The 18,761-nt window shown below is 53.7% G+C and overlaps 1 protein-coding gene across 3 annotated transcripts in view; it reads right to left on the reverse strand.

Moving 5' to 3' along the window:
* Positions 1 to 18,761, reverse strand: part of KSR2 (kinase suppressor of ras 2) — an 81,163-nt gene that overhangs the window by 43,247 nt on the left and 19,155 nt on the right. For all 3 annotated transcript variants that reach the window (XM_053959148.1, XM_053959146.1, XM_053959147.1), the window contains exon 5: positions 5,421 to 5,602. In XM_053959148.1, the coding sequence (XP_053815123.1) occupies positions 5,421 to 5,602 (182 nt within the window). The remainder of the gene's footprint in view (positions 1 to 5,420; positions 5,603 to 18,761) is intronic.

Consider the following 18,761-nt stretch of genomic DNA (forward strand, 5'->3'; position numbering starts at 1 on the left):
TTTCACTCAGGGATTTGAGAGGTTTCCCGGGCACCAGCGGTGGCTCCCGGCTGTTTGCTCAGAGTGCCAGCAAATCCCTGGCTAAACAAGCGCTGGATATTAGCCCAGGGAGCGGGGAGAGCCGCTGTTTGCTTTAATATCCCATTTTAATATAGCGGCAGGCACGGGGCTCTAATTGCACTCGCCGGCTGAAGGTTACATTTACATCCCTCTCCCCGGGTTAGAAATCCTGGGAACAGCCCCAGCTGATCCTGCTCCAGCACCTCCGACCAGCAGCAGCTCTGGATCCTTCTCTCCTTCTGGTCATTCCTCAGGCAGAGGCAGCAATTGAGATGTCAGAATCACACAGTCATGGAATGGTTTGGGTGGGAAGGGACATTAAAATCACCTCATTCCCATGGGCAGGGACACCTCCCACTGTCCCAGGCTGCTCCAAGCCCTGTCCAACCTCACCTTGGGCACTGCCAGGGATCCAGGGGCAGCCACAGCTGCTCTGGGCACCCTGTGCCAGGGCCTGCCCACCCTGCCAGGGAACAATTCCTTCCCAATATCCCATCCATCCTTGCCCTCTGGCACTGGGAAGCCATTCCCTGTGTCCTGGTTTTATCCACACCCGTGTAAAAAGTCACTCTCCCTAATTTATAAAATTTATAAATTAAAAAAATTTATAAAAGCTCCCTTCAAGGTCAAGGAGGGGAGTTCATGTCCCCAGCACCACATTACCAATATTTTTGATATTTTCTCACCAGCCTTTGTGCTAACTCACCCTGGGCTGCTGGCCCAGCATCCCTCCACATCCACAACCTCCCGGGGTGGGAATTTGGTCCACAAATCTCACAGTGACCCCTCCATGCCCAGCCTCATGCCTCCCTGAGCGTCATTCCCTCCTCACTAAATCCTGTTACAAAAGTGAGTTGTCATCATCCCCCCTCCAACGCAGCTCCCTGAAGAGCCAAACACCCGGGCCAGAGCAGCTCTTCTCCCGGAATTAAATTACAACCTCCACGTTATCAGCCACAATTTATTCCCACTAACTTTCGGCTGGCCTCAATTAAATCCTGCCAGCCCGGCGAGGGGGAGAGGGGATGGAGGCAACGGCGGCTGCTGAGCCTTTTAATTACTTTCTAAATGTGCTCGCTGCAAAAATGTATTGAAGTGTAGCGGGGATTTTGACCTCGTAACGTAAATGAGCCCGACGTGACTCACAGCTAATTACCTTCATCAGCGGCAGCGAGCCACGTAGGATCGCGGCGTTTAACAATAGAGCCGCTGTTGGCAGGAGGGAAAAGCAGCGGAGCGGGGCAGGAGGGCAGGGAAAGGCACCGGGGATCAGCCCCGAGGGCTTGGGGGCTCTGGAGTTAATTGGGGATTCTCCCCTTTACCCGGATTCCTCGCAGTGTTAACTCGGGGGGGTGCCCCGGGGGAGATGCAGCGGCCTCCACCCAGCACGGGAGGAATATTCTCATTGACACCCCCCACATTGCCATCATTAGCGCTAACTACAAGGGGGAAAAACCCCATGAGCGCGTCTTGTTTCAGGGTGGGAAGGTCGGGCTTTGTCGTGGGGACCCCGTGATGGAGAAGTGGCCGCGGGATCGGCTGGTCCTCGCACGCTTTGAAGCGTGACAGCGGCTGCCTCTCCCCCATCCTCCCTCTTTGCCTCCCTCTCTCCCTGTTCCCTCCCTCCGCCCGCTCCAGCGCCCCGGAGCTGCCCCCGTGCCAGTCATTATTTAAAACCTTTATCACCAGCAACCTCCTGCCTGCCTCAAAAATCCGAACTCTCCCGGCCATGATTCCCCTCACCTAATTCCCCCGCCGCCCTCTCCCGCTCCGAGCTGGCATTTCATTGGGCACAAGTGGAATTTCGCACTGGGCAGCCCCATGGAGACTTCCCCCGGTCAGCCACCCCATCCCTGCTTCCCGAGGGGTTCCCAAAAGCCAAAACCCGCTTCCCGATGTGGTGGCACTGCCTGTGACAGCCCAGCCGCGGTGCCAGGGAATGCCACCCTCCTTCCGACACCTCCGTGTTTTCCTTCGCCGCTCCAGCAAAGGTCAAGGCTCCTGCTCCGCGCGGCACAGCTCATCCCAAAATCAACAGCCGCGCTTGATGGGATCAGCTGTGCCAGCAGGAGAGCCGGGAAGGGGAAAACCGGCCGGGGGAATGGTGACAGCCACCTCCGGCGTGTCCCTGACAGGCGACACGGCAGAAGGGCCCTGCCACCCCGCTCCCCGGCGGTGACAGGCAGCTGTGACAGCCAGCGCCGCTCCTGAGTGGCACCCGCGCGCCTCGGAGGTGACGGGGACGGCGGCGCTGCCGTGGCCGTGACGCTCTCGCTGCCCCCGCTGCCATCCCGGCAGCGCCGCGGTGAATTCCGGCTGGCTCCCAGCTGGGGCGCCTGGCCGTGTCCTGCGTGGGGAAAAGCACCTGGAGCTTCCCTATTTCATTATTGCGGGGTTGCGCCCTCCCTGGGGTGGGCGGTGATGCCCTCAGAGAGCGCCAAACCCTCGCCAAGGACACCTGGAGCATCTTGCAGGGGTGGCAGCGGTGCTGAAGCACGGGCATGGAGACTGTTTTGTCACAATTGTCCCTTCCTCATCTCCTGGCCCCTGTCTGGATGGCAGGGAGCTGCTGGGAAAGCGTTATCCATCACAGAGACAGCCTGATAAACAAACCCTCCTTCTGCTACTATGTAGAAAATGGATTTGTAGAGAGCGGTCAGAAAAGTCCATAATCCAACACTACTACAGCAAACACGCTCCCATTATGAATGGGACAGAGAAAATCGATGGCAGTGGACTTGGTAAGAATCCCAGGATGAGTCAGTGCAAAGCCAAGAAATGGCCAGGAGGCTTTGCACTTACCCCAAATATCCCAAATGTGACCAAAATGCTCCCAAGGTGGGTGAATCCCATGGAGAGATTAAGAGGAGACACCCAAGAGGCTGGAGCCTCTTCCCAAAAGAGTTCAACAGCAGAAGATATCCAGGATTAGGAATATCTCCAACCACCAGGCAAAAAATCCCAGTCCAGAGACAAATCATAATATCCATGGAATGGTTTGGGTGGGAAAGAATCTTAAAGCTGATCCATTCCCACCCACTGCCATGGGCAGGGACACCTTCCACTATCCCAGGTTGCTCCAAGCCCCATCCAGCCTGGCCTTGGGCACTGCCAGGGATCCAGGGGCAGCCACAGCTGCTCTGGGCACCCTGTGCCAGCTGCAGTGGCAGAGTTCCAATGTCTCAGCCTGCGGCAGTTCCAGGGACACTGTCCCAGTGTCTCCCCACCACCCTGGGTTTACTTCCCACGTGGTCCCAGCTGGGAGCCAAGCACCCCAGGGAGATGCTCTACAGCAAAGTCCCTTCATGAGACATCCCAGGCCTTGCTCGTGCTGCTTTTAGGGCTGAAATAGGATGGGAGAGATTCCAGAGCAGCTGCTCCAGCAGCTTTCCCTCCCCAGGATAGAAATCCATGCAGGATCCAAGGTACAAAGGCAGTCACCTGCTCTCTCCATTAGTGCACGTGGCAGATATTCCACATGGAATTTGGGAAGTGTCCCTGTCCATGTAGGGGCTTGGAATGGGATGGCCTTTAAGGTCCCTTCCAACCCTGTGGATCACAGCCAGGTCCAGTAGGTGGAAGGATGATCCAGGATGGATCCAGCAGGATAAAACCAAACCTGAGCCGGAGCAGAGGGGATCATCCGAAGCAGGAGCTGTTCCCAGAGCATCTCTCCAGTAAGGAAAGAGTCCCCTTCTAACCTGGGCAGTTCCCCTTTCCAACGTGACAATCCCATTTACCCAGCTCAGATGTCACATCAGCTGGCTTAAAGTCCAACATCGGGATTAGGCACTTGCCAGCCCATCACTTCCCATCACATCCCACTGCGGCGGTGCCACGTTCCATCAGGATGTCACACCATGGCATGCAATCCAACACTGAGGCGTGAGCAAAACTAATCCCAGGAGACACTCAGGGCTGGCTGGGAATGGGGTTTGGTCTGTGGTTCCTGCTCTGTTGGTCCGGGCTGCGAGTTGAGCACAACAATTCCATGTGGGAAACAGCAAGGCAAAAATCACCCTCGCTCCAGGCAAACGCGGAGTCGGGTGTTGGATGTCTCTGGGAACAGCATTGTCTGCCTGCAGAGCTCCTGCCAGGTGCCACTGTCCCCAAAGCCAAAGGGACAGGAGGAAAAGGACAGCAGGACTGGCTGGATGAGCCCTCGGTGATCCCAAACTGCAGGGGAGGGGAAGGGAAGGGAAGGGAAGGGAAGGGAAGGGAAGGGAAGGGAAGGGAAGGGAAGGGAAGGGAAGGGAAGGGAAGGGAAGGGAAGGGAAGGGAAGGGAAGGGAAGGGAAGGGAAGGGAAGGGAAGGGAAGGGAAGGGAAGGGAAGGGAAGGGAAGGGAAGGGAAGGGAAGGGAAGGGAAGGGAAGGGAAGGGAAGGGAAGGGAAGGGAAGGGAAGGGAAGGGAAGGGAAGGGAAGGGAAGGGAAGGGAAGGGAAGGGAAGGGAAGGGAAGGGAAGGGAAGGGAAGGGAAGGGAAGGGAAGGGAAGGGAAGGGGGCTGCTAACCCTTCTTTGTCTGTGAAACCTTCTCCAGCCTGCTTCTTGAGCAGGAGGAATGAGTGGAAGACCCCAAAACAAGCCAGGAAGACACTTCCAGAAAGGAAACAAGGGAAAAATCCAGGGAAGGGAGAGTGATAGAAACCCAGCCTGGGTGTGGAGTTGGAGGAAGTTTTAGGAACAAGAGGCAAAGGGAACTTGGCTGGGAATCACTCCCAGCAGCTGCCATGTGTTTCCAGGGAAGTTCTTCTTGGGCCAAGAGCCACGCCTGGCTTGGAAAAGTTTCAATCCCTGTGGAATTAATCCCAGCGCTGGTATGGGACCAGGAAATGAGGGTCAGGCTGTTCCTCCCAGACCTGGGTGAGCTCATGGAGCCAAACCCACCCAGTGAGTGCCACCACCAGCATCTCCTGGGAGAGGACAAAACCCTGTCAGGTGGGATCAGGGCTGGCTGCTGGGATCAGCTCCATGGGGTCGGCACCAGAACTGGCTTCCCAAAACTCCACATCAGCTCCACATCCAGCAAGCAGGGGAGGTGACACCACAAAGGTTTAAAAAGCAGCCCTCACAAAAGTCACTTTTAGGTGACATCCAGGCAGTGCCACCAACCCAGACAGCACAGAAACCTTGTGGCTTTCCCAAAAACCAGAAATAATCCAGTTTTTGGGGCTATCTTTGCCCAGAAGCACCCACAGATCTCTAAACACCAACATGAGGCACCTCCACAAGGGCTGGGCTCATTCCACAACGCTCAACCAACGTCCTCCAAACCATTGGCTCCAAAAGTGCCCACTCCCACCCTCTGCTTGGCATCTCCCACCCCTTGGAAGAGGGATCCGAAGGGGCCACGGGCACTTACTTGCTGAGAAGGTGGCTTCAGTGTGGACGGGCGGAGTGGAGGGCAGGAAGGGCGGGTACCCCACAAAGAAGGAGCGCAGGGAGCGCTCGGAGAGGAGAGGGGAGCGCTGGGCCGGGATGTTCTCACAGCTCCCCACGCTGTTGTGGATCTTGAGGTTCAGGGGTTTGTTCTTCTTCTTGACTCTGGGAGGGAAAAGAGGAAAAAGGAGGGGAAAGTGAAGGGAAAGGAGTTGGGGACGGGCTGGTGGCACCCGTGGGATGGGGGTGTTGTTGCATCATCTTCCATGTGATAATTAGTCCCACTTCCCCATGAGAATTCCCAATCCCTCTCTGCCATCAAACAAAGGCAATTTTCATTAAGGAGCATTTCAGAGCTTTTCCTCCTGAGAACCTGGGTGGAAAAAAAATCATTTAGTCCAAAAGCCTGTCAGCCACGGGATTTGACCTTGTCAAATCCCCTAAATGGTCACATTTAATGTCACTATATCAAATATAGGGCCCAAGCAAAGGTGGGCTGCAGTGGAGAATGTGAGGGACCCCAAGAGATTCCCAGGAATCAGCTTGTCAAGGCACAGGGCTGTGGTGTGGACAACCCGAAGCACTGGGAGAAATTCCTCAGAAATGAAATTCTGCAGAGCAGTGGGGAGGAGTCGCCCGCTTCTCCCTCCTGTCCCATTTTTCCACACTGGGACAAGGCCCAGTGTTGTCCTGCTGGCTCAGATGATCCCAAAGCTGCACCAGACCGGAAGGATTTGGGATGCAGAGTGGCACTGGCAGCTCAGATGCGCTGGGCTGCAGGATCCTGGCACTGCGGAGCCGCTCCAGCTCATCCGCTCCCGCTCCGGCTGCCATGGAGTCAGGAGCAGAGAGACAGCCCTGGGAAAGGCAGCTCAGCCCGCTGGAGATCTGCAGCATTTGGGACAGAGATCCTTCGAGAACATCCTGGCAGTGCAACAGCTCAAGGATCCCCGGAATGTTCCATCCATAATCCCTGCATCCCAATGGGAACTGCATCCAACTCTGTGTCCCAGCACAGGAAGGACCTGGAGCTGCTGGAGCCAGTCCAGAGGAGGCCACGGAGCTGCTCCAAGGGCTGGAGCCCCTCTGCTCTGGAGCCAGGCTGGGAGAGCTGGGGGTGCCCACCTGGAGAGGAGAAGGCTCCAGGGAGAGCTCAGAGCCCCTTGCAGGGCCTAAAGGGGCTCCAGGAGAGCTGGAGAGGGACTGGGGACAAGGGATGGAGGGACAGGACACAGGGAATGGCTTCCCAGTGCCAGAGGGCAGGGATGGATGGGATATTGGGAAGGAATTGTTCCCTGGCAGGGTGGGCAGGCTCTGGAGCTGAGCATGTCCCACCACTCCCAGCGGTGCCCAGGGGCATCTGGCCCTGCCAGGCGATAGGAAATGGCCTCTTAATGAAAAAAATTAAACCATCCTCTAATAAGTTAATTATTTCCTCACACAGGAAAGCTGCTGCTGTGCTTAGGGTGGCTGCAAGGACCTCTTTGGGTGTGCTGGGCTCAGGATGGGGTGGATGGTTCCAGGCTGGTCCAGCTGAGCGGCTCTCTGGGCTTGGAACTCCTTGGGGTCAGCCCCACAGCTGATGGTCATGGAGTCATGGAATGGGTTGGGTGGGAAGGGACATTAGGGCTCATTAAAGGACATGAGCAGGGACACCTTCACTGTCCCAGGCTGCTCCAGCCTGGCCTGGAACCATTCCAGGGATCCAGGGGCAGCCACAGCTTCTCTGGGCACCCTGTGCCAGGGCCTCCCCACCCTCACCCGGAACAATTCCTTCCCAATATCCCATCTAATCTTGCCTGGTGGCCCCAAATCCAGTCCATGCCCTCACCTGCTGCTGTTCAATCCCAACCCAACCATGGGGTCTCAACCAAAAATCCAAGTGCTGCTTCCCTGGCATGGCCCCAGCTCCCCCTCAGCTCAACCCCGGCCCAAAGCCCTTCCTGAAAGGCAGTGATTAAGCACTAATCTCGTTTTTTTCCACCCATAAATCAGTTCCAGACCAAATATTTACTGCGAGCATCATTTCCTTGCCAAGCAGGGCTGCTGACAGCTCTCATTATTAGGAAGGATGAGTGATTTTGGACAGAGAGATATTTTTTTTCCTCTCTCTGTTTCTTCAGGAGAAGAAAAAATAATAAAGAATAATAAACACCAGGATCCAACTGGGTGACTGGGCTGGCTGCCTCTCTCCCCATGGCTTTGATCCCTACCCTGAGGGAAGAGGGGCAGGAACCAAACCATGGAGAGGAGCAGGCTGTCCCCCTGGCACAGGGGGCTCACAGGGACAGGGGACACTGTCCCCTGGCTTGGGGACAAGGAGTGCCTGAGGGACATGGAGCAAACCAAGCCCTGTTTGGGGCATCTTGGGCAAAAAAGGGTCAAAAACCATCCTTGGGGCAGGGCTGGAGATGAGGCCAGTCATGGGCACCTCATAAAGTTCTTGTTGCCATGAGGGGTCATCCACCCATCCCTCCATCATCGATGCATCATCCATCCATCCATCCATCCATCCATCCATCCATCCATCCATCCATCCATCCATCATCCATCCATCCATCATCCATCCATCCATCCATCCATCCATCATCCATCCATCCATCCATCATCCATCCATCCATCATCCATCCATCCATCCATCCATCCATCCATCCATCCATCATCCATCCATCCATCCATCCATCCATCATCCATCCATCCATCATCCATCCATCCATCCATCCATCCATCCATCCATCCATCCATCATCCATCCATCCATCATCCATCCATCATCCATCCATCCACCATCCATCATCCATCCATCATCCATCCATCCATCCATCCTCCATCCATCCATCATCCATCCATCCATGGATCCATCCATCCATGGATCCATCCATCCATCATCCATCCATCCATCATCCATCCATCATCCATCCATCCATCCATCCATCCATCCATCCATCCATCCATCCATCATCCATCCATCCATCCATCCATCCGTCATCCATCCATCATCCATCCATCATCCATCCATCCATCCATCCATCATCCATCCATCCATCCATCCATCCATCCATCCATCCATCATCCATCCATCCATCATCCATCCATCCATCATCCATCCATCCATCCATCCATCCATCCATCATCCATCCATCCATCCATCCATCCATCCATCCATCCATCATCCATCCATCCATCCATCATCCATCCATCCATCCATCCATCCATCCATCCATCCATCATCCATCCATCCACCATCCATCATCCATCCATCATCCATCCATCCATCCATCCTCCATCCATCCATCATCCATCCATCCATGGATCCATCCATCCATGGATCCATCCATCCATCATCCATCCATCCATCATCCATCCATCATCCATCCATCCATCCATCCATCCATCCATCCATCCATCCATCATCCATCCATCCATCCATCCATCCGTCATCCATCCATCATCCATCCATCATCCATCCATCCATCCATCATCCATCCATCCATCCATCCATCCATCATCCATCCATCCATCCATCCATCCATCCATCCATCATCCATCCATCATCCATCCATCCATCCATCCATCATCCATCCCTCATCCATCCATCCATCATCCATCCATCCATCATCCATCCATCATCCATCTATCCATCCATCCATCATCCATCCATTCATCCATCCATCCATCCGTCCATCCATCCATCCATCCATCATCCATCCATCCATCATCCATCCATCCATCCATCCGTCATCCATCCCTCATCCATCCATCCATCATCCATCCATCCATCATCCATCCATCATCCATCCATCCATCCATCCATCATCCATCCATCCATCATCCATCCATCATCCATCCATCCATCCATCATCCATCCATCCATCATCCATCCATCATCCATCCATCCATCATCCATCCATCCATCCATCATCCATCCATCATCCATCCATCCATCCATCATCCATCCATCCATCCATCATCCATCCATCCATCATCCATCCATCCATCATCCATCCATCCATCCATCCATCCATCCATCCATCCATCCATCATCCATCCATCATCCATTCTCCTACACAGGTTGGAACGAGATAATCTCCAAGGTCCTTCCCAGCCCGAACCACTCCATGATTCCATAGTGACAGGACAAAGGGAAAGGCTTTCAAACTAAAAGAGGGGAGATTTAGATGGGATTTTGGGAAGGAATTCTTCCCCAGGAGGGTGTGCAGGCTGTGGCACAGGGTGCCCAGAGAAGCTGTGGCTGCCCCTGGATCCCTGGAAGTGTCCAAGGCAAACATTTCCATCCTCCTCTCATTTACCCAAAGTGGGGAAAAACATGTTGGAAATGCATCCTGGTCCTCCCAGCCTAAATTCCCCATCCCAGCTGGGCAGGGCGAACCCTCTTCCCTGTGCCAGGCTTCCAGTTCCACAAGGACAGCAGAGGCAAAAAGGGGGAATAAAAAAACCCCAAAAAAACCCCAACCAAACAGAAGGAAAAAAAAACCAAGGGAAAACGTCCACCTAATTTCAATTTTCCATAGCGATAAGGTCCAAGTCAACCCTGCTTCGGGAAAGAGAGGCAGGATTATGGAGCAGATATTTTTTATTTTGGCTCCAAAGCGTTTTGAGGGAACAGAGAGAACCACACCTGGTCCGTCTCGAGGCTTAGAGCCCCCCAAAATCTGGGAGACACCCAGAGCACCCTCCAGGGATGGCAGGAAAATGCCACCACGGGCCAAGGGTATCTTCCCTGCCAGATTTGGAGCAGATCCCGAAATCTGGACATCTCCCACTATTTCCTTTGCCACTCTCCACGGTTGTCCCATCCTCTTCCCTGCTCCAGAAGGCTCCAAAGCTGGGTATTCCCGGGATTCTACCCCTCGCTGCAGGTCCCCAGCAGCACATTGAGATCAACCCCTGTTCCATGCAGCCCTTGGCTCCCCAAACCTTTCCCAAAATCCCGCATCTCGTCCCTTGGCACATCGTGAGCACCCCCAGCATCCCCCTCTCCTTCACCTCTCACACCCGGTAACCCTCTGCAGACCCAGAATTCCTCATTTTCCTCCTTTATCCCGTGCATCCCTCGGCCGGCAGAGCCCAAACCAAGCCCGCAAGGCAGAGCTCGTCGGGGCTAATTCCTGCCTCGGGATGCTCGGGAAAATCAGTGCCGGGAGCGATTCCTTCTCAGATGGGTGAATGCCAGCGATTGGGGCCGTAATTTCATGCAGGAATTTGCAAAATGTATAATGACAGATAAAAAAAAATAAAAATGGGGAATAAAATAAAATAAAAAAGCCGAGCGAGTTTGAAGTGTTTAATGCAAATCCCTTTAGGTGTCAATCCTGCCTGAATGGCTCATCCCCGCCTGCTCGGTGGGATCAGTCAAACGCTTATCACCGGCTTTGGGGGAAAAAAACAGAGGGTTTCAACAGGCGCTGAAAAACAGGAGCAGACACCAGGACAAAGGGCCCGTCACTGCTTTCAGGAGCCGGCGGGAGGGCAGGGATTGACAGCGGCGCGCGGGGCGGGGAGGGTGGATGTTATAGGATTTCCACAGAAAGGCGTTATAGGATTTCCACAGAAAGGAGCCTGGCGAGGTTTTGCCCTGCTGGGATGTGCCAAGGTGCTTTGGTGTCTGGAAGAGCAGGATGTGCTGGGAGAAGCTGGAATGTGAGGATGGGCACGGTGGGATCCATGTGTTACAGGGAGCAAAAATCCAATGTTCACAGGGCTGTGATGCTCCCGGAATATGGCTGATCCCAAAAAGCATCCCAAAGGGCATCCCAACCATTCCTCAGCTCTGGCAGCGCTCAACCTCCATTCCCAACTCTTAAAAAACCCGGAAATTGAGTAAGTAGCAACCTGCTCTGCAGGCATTTGTTGTCACTTCCATTCTTATTGCCGTTTAAAAGAATTAAAACGGGTTTAATTTAAAATTTAACCACAAGGCAGGAGCTGCCCCTGCAGCCGCTGGAGCCAGGTGATGTTTTATTCACCACTTTGCTCCTTGCCAGCACACACCAATTTCCACACAAGCATTGCTCTTAAAGGAAGGGAAATAGAGTGGGAACAAAAAAAAAAAAAAAAAAAAAAAAAAAAAAAAATCCTCTCATTGGTATTTCAACTGCAAAGGATTAAAGATCGCTGCAGCCTGGCCGGGAGCGCGTGGCCCCGGCCGGGATTCAGCACTGAAGATTTATGGCTTTTGGAGTGGTTTAATTGCACAATATTCCCGATTAAATCAGAGCAAGGAGCAGGTGAAGTGCTGCCCCCGTGCCTCCTACACCAGCAGCATCCACTGGAATGGCAAAAAAAGGAAGAAAAGCCTCAGATTCACTCTGGCATTCTTTGGAATGGCAAAAATAAAGGAAGAAAAGCCTCAGATTCACTCTGGCATTCTTTCAGGCAAGAATGATTTGGTGGGAAGGGAGCTTGAAGATCATTTTATCCCAACCTTGCCATGAGCAGGGACACCTCGCACTGTCCCAGGGATCCAGGGGCAGCCACAGCTTCAATCTGTGCTTTCAGGGAACAATTCCTTCCCAATTTCCCATCCATCCCTGCCCTCTGGCAGTGGGAAGCCATGCTCTGTGCCCTGTCCCTCCTTACCAAAGCCCCTCTCCAGAACTTCTGCCACTTCTCCCTTCCTGTTCCCATACTGGCACACAGATGGCAAAATCTGATCTTTTTCTCCAAAGATTCCCAAATAAACCATTAAAAAACCCACCCTGGCTAAGGAGTCTGAGCATTCCCAAACAGCCTTGGAGAGTTGGGATCAAAACCAGCCCAGCTGGAGCCGTCTCAGTCAGGAAAGAAGGCACCAGGTCACCTTTGGCACTGGGATAAACACACAGCTCCGTGCCCAGTGCCATCCCACATCCCAAATCCCTCTGGTGCACTCAGGATGGCACCAGCTTCTTAAGGATTTTCAGCTTTCAAGGCAGTGGATTTTTTGAACCTGCCTGAAAAGCTGAAATTCCTTCATTCTCCACCCAAACCTGAGCAAGCGCCACACAATGTTCACACTCCCAAACGAGCTGGGGTTGAGATAAAGAAATAAACACAGAATATCCTCCAGATGTCCCATTTATCCTCCTCATTCCCATAAAGAGGTAACAATCCCTCCCTTCCCCAGCCAGAGGAAAAGCAGCTCCTTCATATCAAAGCCTCAGCAGTTAAATATTTATCCAAGTGCCTGTCCCCACTTCCCTGGATGCCTGAATTTCCAGGCTCGAGTCTGACTGATCTATTATTCTCTTTTCCAAGCACAAAGTGGAACTTTTTTATTACAGCTGCAAATTATAAAGCTGGGAAATTCTTTGAAGGGAATTTGAGCCAAACAGGTTCCCCCCGCCTGTCTCCTCCTCGGGGCTGCAGGAACAGCACTGGGAGCAGACAGGGGCAGGAAGGAGCTGGAAGAGGTAATTGCCAGGATCCTGGAGCTGGAGCTGTTTCTCATTAAGCCCCTTCTGTTTTCTTGGTTGCCACCGTTACGTTTCTTTGAGGGCCACCCAAGGGCAGTGAGGGTGAGCTGGGGCCAGCCAGGGCTTCTGGGGCTGAGTCTCCTTTAGATGGAGAAGCTTCCACAGGGATTCAGCCCCAGGGGCACCCTGAGGGGGTTTCCCCATCCCCAGAGCCCACAGCCTCAGCCAGGTGGGGCAGATCCGCCCCAGACTGGACAATCCTGGAATGGTTTGGGATGGAAGGGACCTGAAATCCCATTTCATCCCACCCCTGCCATGGCAGGGACACCTTCCACTGTCCCAGGCTGCTCCAAGCCCCAGTGTCCAGCCTGGCCTTGGGCACTGCCAGGGATCCAGGGGCAGCCACAGCTGCTCTGGGCACCCTGTGCCAGGGCCTGCCCACCCTCCCAGGGAACAATTCCTTCCCAATATCCCATCCATCCCTGCCTCTGGCACTGGGAAGCCATTCCCTGTGTCCTGTCCCTCCATCCCTTGTCCCCAGTCCCTCTCCAGCTCTCCTGGAGCCCCTTTAGGCCCTGCAAGGGGCTCTGAGCTCTCCCTGGAGCCTTCTCCTCTCCAGGTGAGCACCCCCAGCTCTCCCAGCCTGGCTCCAGAGCAGAGGGGCTCCAGCCCTTGGAGCAGCTCTGTGAGCTCCTCTGGACTCTGAGGAGCACTCCCTGCCTTTGGTTTTCATCCCATTATTGCCAAGGAATCCCCTGGAGCACTTGGCCAACCCAGCCAGGCTTGGTCAGGGCAGGTCAGGGCTGGGGTGGCAGGAGGGTCAGGAGAAGCTCCCACCAACCTCTTGAACCACAAAGTGAAGAGGGGAGCTGCTCCCTGACTTTCCTGCACAGGTCCAGCTGGAAGACAGAGCTGGGCAGAGCTTAGGCTCTGCCAAGACCATCAGTGGTCAGTCCCTCTCCTGGCCACCACCCCGGACACTGCCCACAGCCCCTGCCCTCTCCGTGCCCTCCCTCCCAGCTGGGCAGCAGGAGCACCAGGAATGCGGTGCCACCTCTCCCAGGATGTCAATCCTTATCTAAATTCATCCTCACGCCCGTCTGGCTTTGGAAGGATCCTCAACTCCTCATTAAAGGACACGGTGAGAAGTTTCTCCTCTGAGCTCCAGCGCTCTGGATGGAATAGCAGGGCCGTAATTAACATTAATGACTCTGCTAAGGAGCGCCACAGCCCGGAGCAGTGGGATAATTCCAGCACGGAGCCAGGTTGGTACGGGGGCCACTCATCACTGTCACCTCACGGTGTGCAAACCATCCTTTGAGGGAGCTGGACACATTCCAGGAGCTGTGCACAGCTCCACAGCCCTGGCTCACCAGCAGCGGCAGTGAGATTAATCAGGGGGATGATTTGGACGCACAGGGAGAGATGCTGCTCATTTTGCTCTCCAAATTCCCCCACTGCCACGCTCTCCCCCTCGCTGAAGTTCCAGGTTGGGCTCTGATTTCAGGATAAATAACAGCGTGGAGATCATGGAATCCTTTAGGTTTGAAAAGAGGGATCCTTTAGGTTGGAAAAGATCTTTGAAATCATGGAGTCCACCCATGTCCCCAGGTGCCACATCCACACAGCTGTTAAATCCCTGCAGGGATGGGGATCCAGCACTGCCCTGGGCAGCTGTGCCAGTGCCTGACCACCCTTTCCAGGAGGAATTTTCCCAAATTCCACCCTGAGCCTGCCCTGTCCCAGCCTGAGGCCATTCCCTCTCCTCCTGTCCCTGTTCCCTGGAGCAGACCCGACCCCCCCCGGCTGTCCCCTCCTGTCAGGAGTTGTGCAGAGCCACAAGGTCCCTCCTGAGCCTCCTTTTCTCCAGGCTGAGCCCCTTCCCAGCTGCCTCAGCCTCTCCTGGGGCTCCAGCCCCTTCCCAGCTCCCTTCCCTTCCCTGGACACGCTCCAGCCCCTCCAGGTCCTCCTTGTCATGAGGACCCAAAAGTGACCCCATGATCTGAGGTGAGTCACAGAGGATGGGCACTGCCCTGCTCCTGCTGCCACCCAGGGCTGGGACAAGCCAGGTGCCAGTGCCCACCTTGGGAAGATGCTCCATATGGATTATTTCCACACGTTGGCAACGTCCTGCTGCATCCACCTGCTCTGCAAACATCAATCTCCTGCTCATCCCCAACACCAGGAGCCCACCTGCCTTTCCAAAGCTGGGGAATGTCACAGGAGCTGCCTGGATGCTCTCCTGAATCCTGCCCATGCAGAACATCAAATCATCGATCCACCAGGTGGACGAGAATTGCTACAAGGGGAAACATCATTATTATCAAGGTTGCAGAGCAGCAGAATTAATGACCCATCAGGGCCTATTTAGGACCAGCTTAAATGATTAAATCTGAGGCACAGGCTAGGCACGGGCTGCTCGATGGGGTGGGGATGGTGGAGAAGACTTCTGCTCCCAGGTTTTTGGAGAAGTGAGATTTAGTTTTTCACCTCTGTACCCTCTGCTCCCAGGTTTTTGGAGGTCTGGGATTCAGTATTTCACCTCTGTGCCCTCTGCTCCCAGGTTTTTGGAGGTCTGGGATTCAGTTTTTCACCTCTGTTCCCTCTGCTCCCAGGTTTTTGGAGGTCTGGGATTCAGTTTTTCACCTCTCTGCCTTGATGGCCCCAGTTGGGCAGTAGACTTGGCCAAGTGCCACAGGAAATATCCCGTTGTCAGGAATTTGTAGTGTGGGATGGAGAAAAGCGCCCCCGGTGTCTAAAGTTAAAGTTGGAAATAATTCAAGGAAAAAGGAAAAGAAGAAACTGGGCATGTGCTCTATCACCAGTTCACATCTGAACTTCACGTCTGACTTCACCCAGCCAGGAAATCCTCATCCCAGTCTGGAAAAATCCCTCAAAAAAAACACCTCAGCACCAATGGGGCAAAAGGGAAGGAAATGAACCCTCAGAAAGCTTTGAACCAACAGGTTTTTCCACCAGGGAAACACCCACACCCAGAATGCCACTGCAGCAACACAGGATAAGGAGAATTCATGGAAAATTTAGCCAAAATCCAGCTGCCTTGAGCTGGAGGAGCCTCATGCCAGCCCAAACCTGACCTAGGTGCACCACAAAAATGTCCCGTCCTGTCCAGCAGCTGCTGCACGCTGGAACTCTGCACATCCCTGGGGCTCAGCCCCGTCGGGTCGTGCTCCCATCCGCCCTCTCCAGCTGCTTCCCAGAGGACGTTCCTTGAGGGCCACGGAGTCCATGGATCTGGCCAGACAGCCACAGCTGGGAAGTGGAGGAGGGTTTGGGCTCAGCTCCCCTTCACAAGGGGCAGGGATGAAGGGTGGGTCAGGGGATGGGTCTAAGGGGGGGTCCAAAGATGAAGGATGGGTCAAAGGACAGGCCTGAAAGACAAAGGATGGGTGTAAGGAGGGGTCAGAGGAGGAAGGATGGATCTGAGGAGGGGTCAGAGGAAGAAGGATGGGTCTGAGGAGGGGTCAGAGGAAGAAGGATGGATCTGAGGAGGGGTCAGAAGAAGAAGGATGGATCTGAGGAGGGGTCAGAGGAAGAAGAATGGGTCTGAGGATGGGTCAGAGGAAGAAGGATGGGCTAAAAGATGAAGAGTGGGTCTAATGAGGGGTCCAAGGATGAAGGATGTGTCTAAGGATGAGTCAAAGGACAAAGGGTGGGTCAAGGAAGAAAGGATGGATCAAAGGGTGGGTCTAAGGAGGGGTCCAAGGATGAAGGACAGGTCCAAGGACAGGCCTAAAGGTGAAGGAGGGCTCCAAAAATGGGTGAATGGATGAAGGATCTAAGGATGGGCCAAAGGACAAAGGATGGGTCTAATGTGAGGTCCCAGGATGAAGGGTGGGTCCAAGAATAGGTCTAAAGATGAAGGATAGGTCTAAGGATGGGTCTAAAAATGAAGAATGGTTCTAAGTACAAAGGAAAAGTCCAAGTACAGGCCAAAGGATGAAGGATGGATCAAAGAAGGGAGGGTGGGCCAAAGGATAAAAAATTGGAAAAAAAAATAGAAAAAAATTTGAAAAAAATTAAAAAGGTTAAAAGGGCGGGTCTAATGAGGGGTCCCAGGATGAAAGGTGGGTTCAAGGGCAGGTCTAAAGATGAAGGATGGGTCTAAAGATGAAGGATGGGTCTAAAAATGAAGAATGATTCTAAGTACAAAGGAAAAGTCTAAGCATGGGCCAAAGGATTCAAGTGTCTAATGAGGGATCCCAGGATGAGTCCAAGGACAGGTCTAAAGATGAAGGATGGGTCTAAGGATGGGTCCAAGGATGATGGATATGTCTAAGTACAAAGAAAAGGTCTAAGTACAGGTCAAAGGACACAGGATGGGCCCAAGGACAAAGGCCAGGTCTAATGAGGGGTCCAGAGAAGAAGGATGGGTTCAAGGGGAGTCTAAAGATGAAGGACTGGTCTAAGGATGGGTCCAAGGATGATGGGTGGGTCTAGGTAGAGGTCAAAGGATAAAGGATGGGCCAAAGGACAAAGAAGGGGCCAAAGGCCAGGTCTAAAGAGGGGTCCAAGGATGAAGGATGGGTTCAAGGGGAGTCTAAAGATGAAAGATAAGGTCTAAGGATGGGTCCAAGGATGATGGGTGGGCCTAGGTAGAGGTCAAAGGACAGAAGATGGGCCAAAGGATGGGTCTAAGGGTAAAGTCCACCCACCCCAGGGCAGATGCCTCGGACAGCCCTTCCAAGGGTCCCTTAACGAGCTGGATTTCTGTTCCCCAACTCACGGATTTTTGAGATCTCCCGTTCCGAGTTTGTTTCTTTCCTGGCTCCTGGTTGATGGATAATCATTAACTATCCATGAGAGATTCCAATGGCCCGTGGAATTCATGAGGTATTAAATGGGCATTATTTTATCAGCCACTCTCAATGTTTTGTTTCCGTTTCAGGACCATTGCTGAGATGTTTATGGGTTGTGGATTTATGGAAGTCAGGGGATCTTTTCAGGAGTAATGTTCCATACCTCGGAGTTACGGTCGACAGCTGAAGACTCCGTGCAGGAAAATTTGAGGCTGGGAGCTCCAAAAAAAAAAAATCAGACTTAACCCCTGCCTCAGAAGGTCTTGGCACACAGAAATGATGGATTAAACGCTGGGAATAAGATCCAAAACACAACATACAAAGGAGTTTATGAGCTGTCATCGGGAATCAAGCAGTACACGGTGGCCTTGCTCGGGAGGGGACCCGGTCACTGCTGCTGCTGTCACAAATAAATGGTGGTGTTTTATTTTCTGTCTGTGCTAAGGTGGAAAAATCCGGGGGGGAGCAGCCCCAGAGAACCCTGAGGGCTCCACTCCATCAATCCCAACCCACAGCTCATGGGGAGAGAGATTTCTCCTTCTGCCAAAGTCACCCCTGGCTCCCCAGAGCCCGTTTCACCCCATCCTGAGCTGGGGAGGGATAAAGGGACTTTGGAATGTGACTGGACACAGGGAATGTGTCCAGAGGGCAAGGGATGTGGATGGGATATTGGGAAGGAATTGTTCCCTGGCAGGGTGGGCAGGCCCTGGCACAGGGTGCCCAGAGCAGCTGTGGCTGCCCCTGGATCCCTGGCAGTGCCCAAGGCCAGGCTGGACACTTGGAGCAGCCTGGGACAGTGGAAGGTGTCCCTGGCATGCCAGGGGTGGGACAAGATGCTCCTTCATATCCCTTCTCACCCAAATCATTCCATAAATCAACCTGAAGGACACCAATCTCTCTCCTGGGAGGGTCGCAGAAGGGTCCTTGCAGAGATCAAGCAGGATAGGGGTAAATCTCCACCCCAAATCACTCCAGGAGAACCCACCCAGCACTTGGGATCCCCAGGAATGTCCTCAAACTCTCAGCTCTCCATGTCCAGCCCCTCTTTCTATGCTGGAACAGGAGATGGGGAGCAGAAAACCCCAATCCA

The sequence above is a fragment of the Vidua chalybeata genome, chromosome 18 (genome assembly GCF_026979565.1).
Source record: "Vidua chalybeata isolate OUT-0048 chromosome 18, bVidCha1 merged haplotype, whole genome shotgun sequence".
Classification (NCBI taxonomy): Eukaryota; Metazoa; Chordata; class Aves; order Passeriformes; family Viduidae; genus Vidua; species Vidua chalybeata.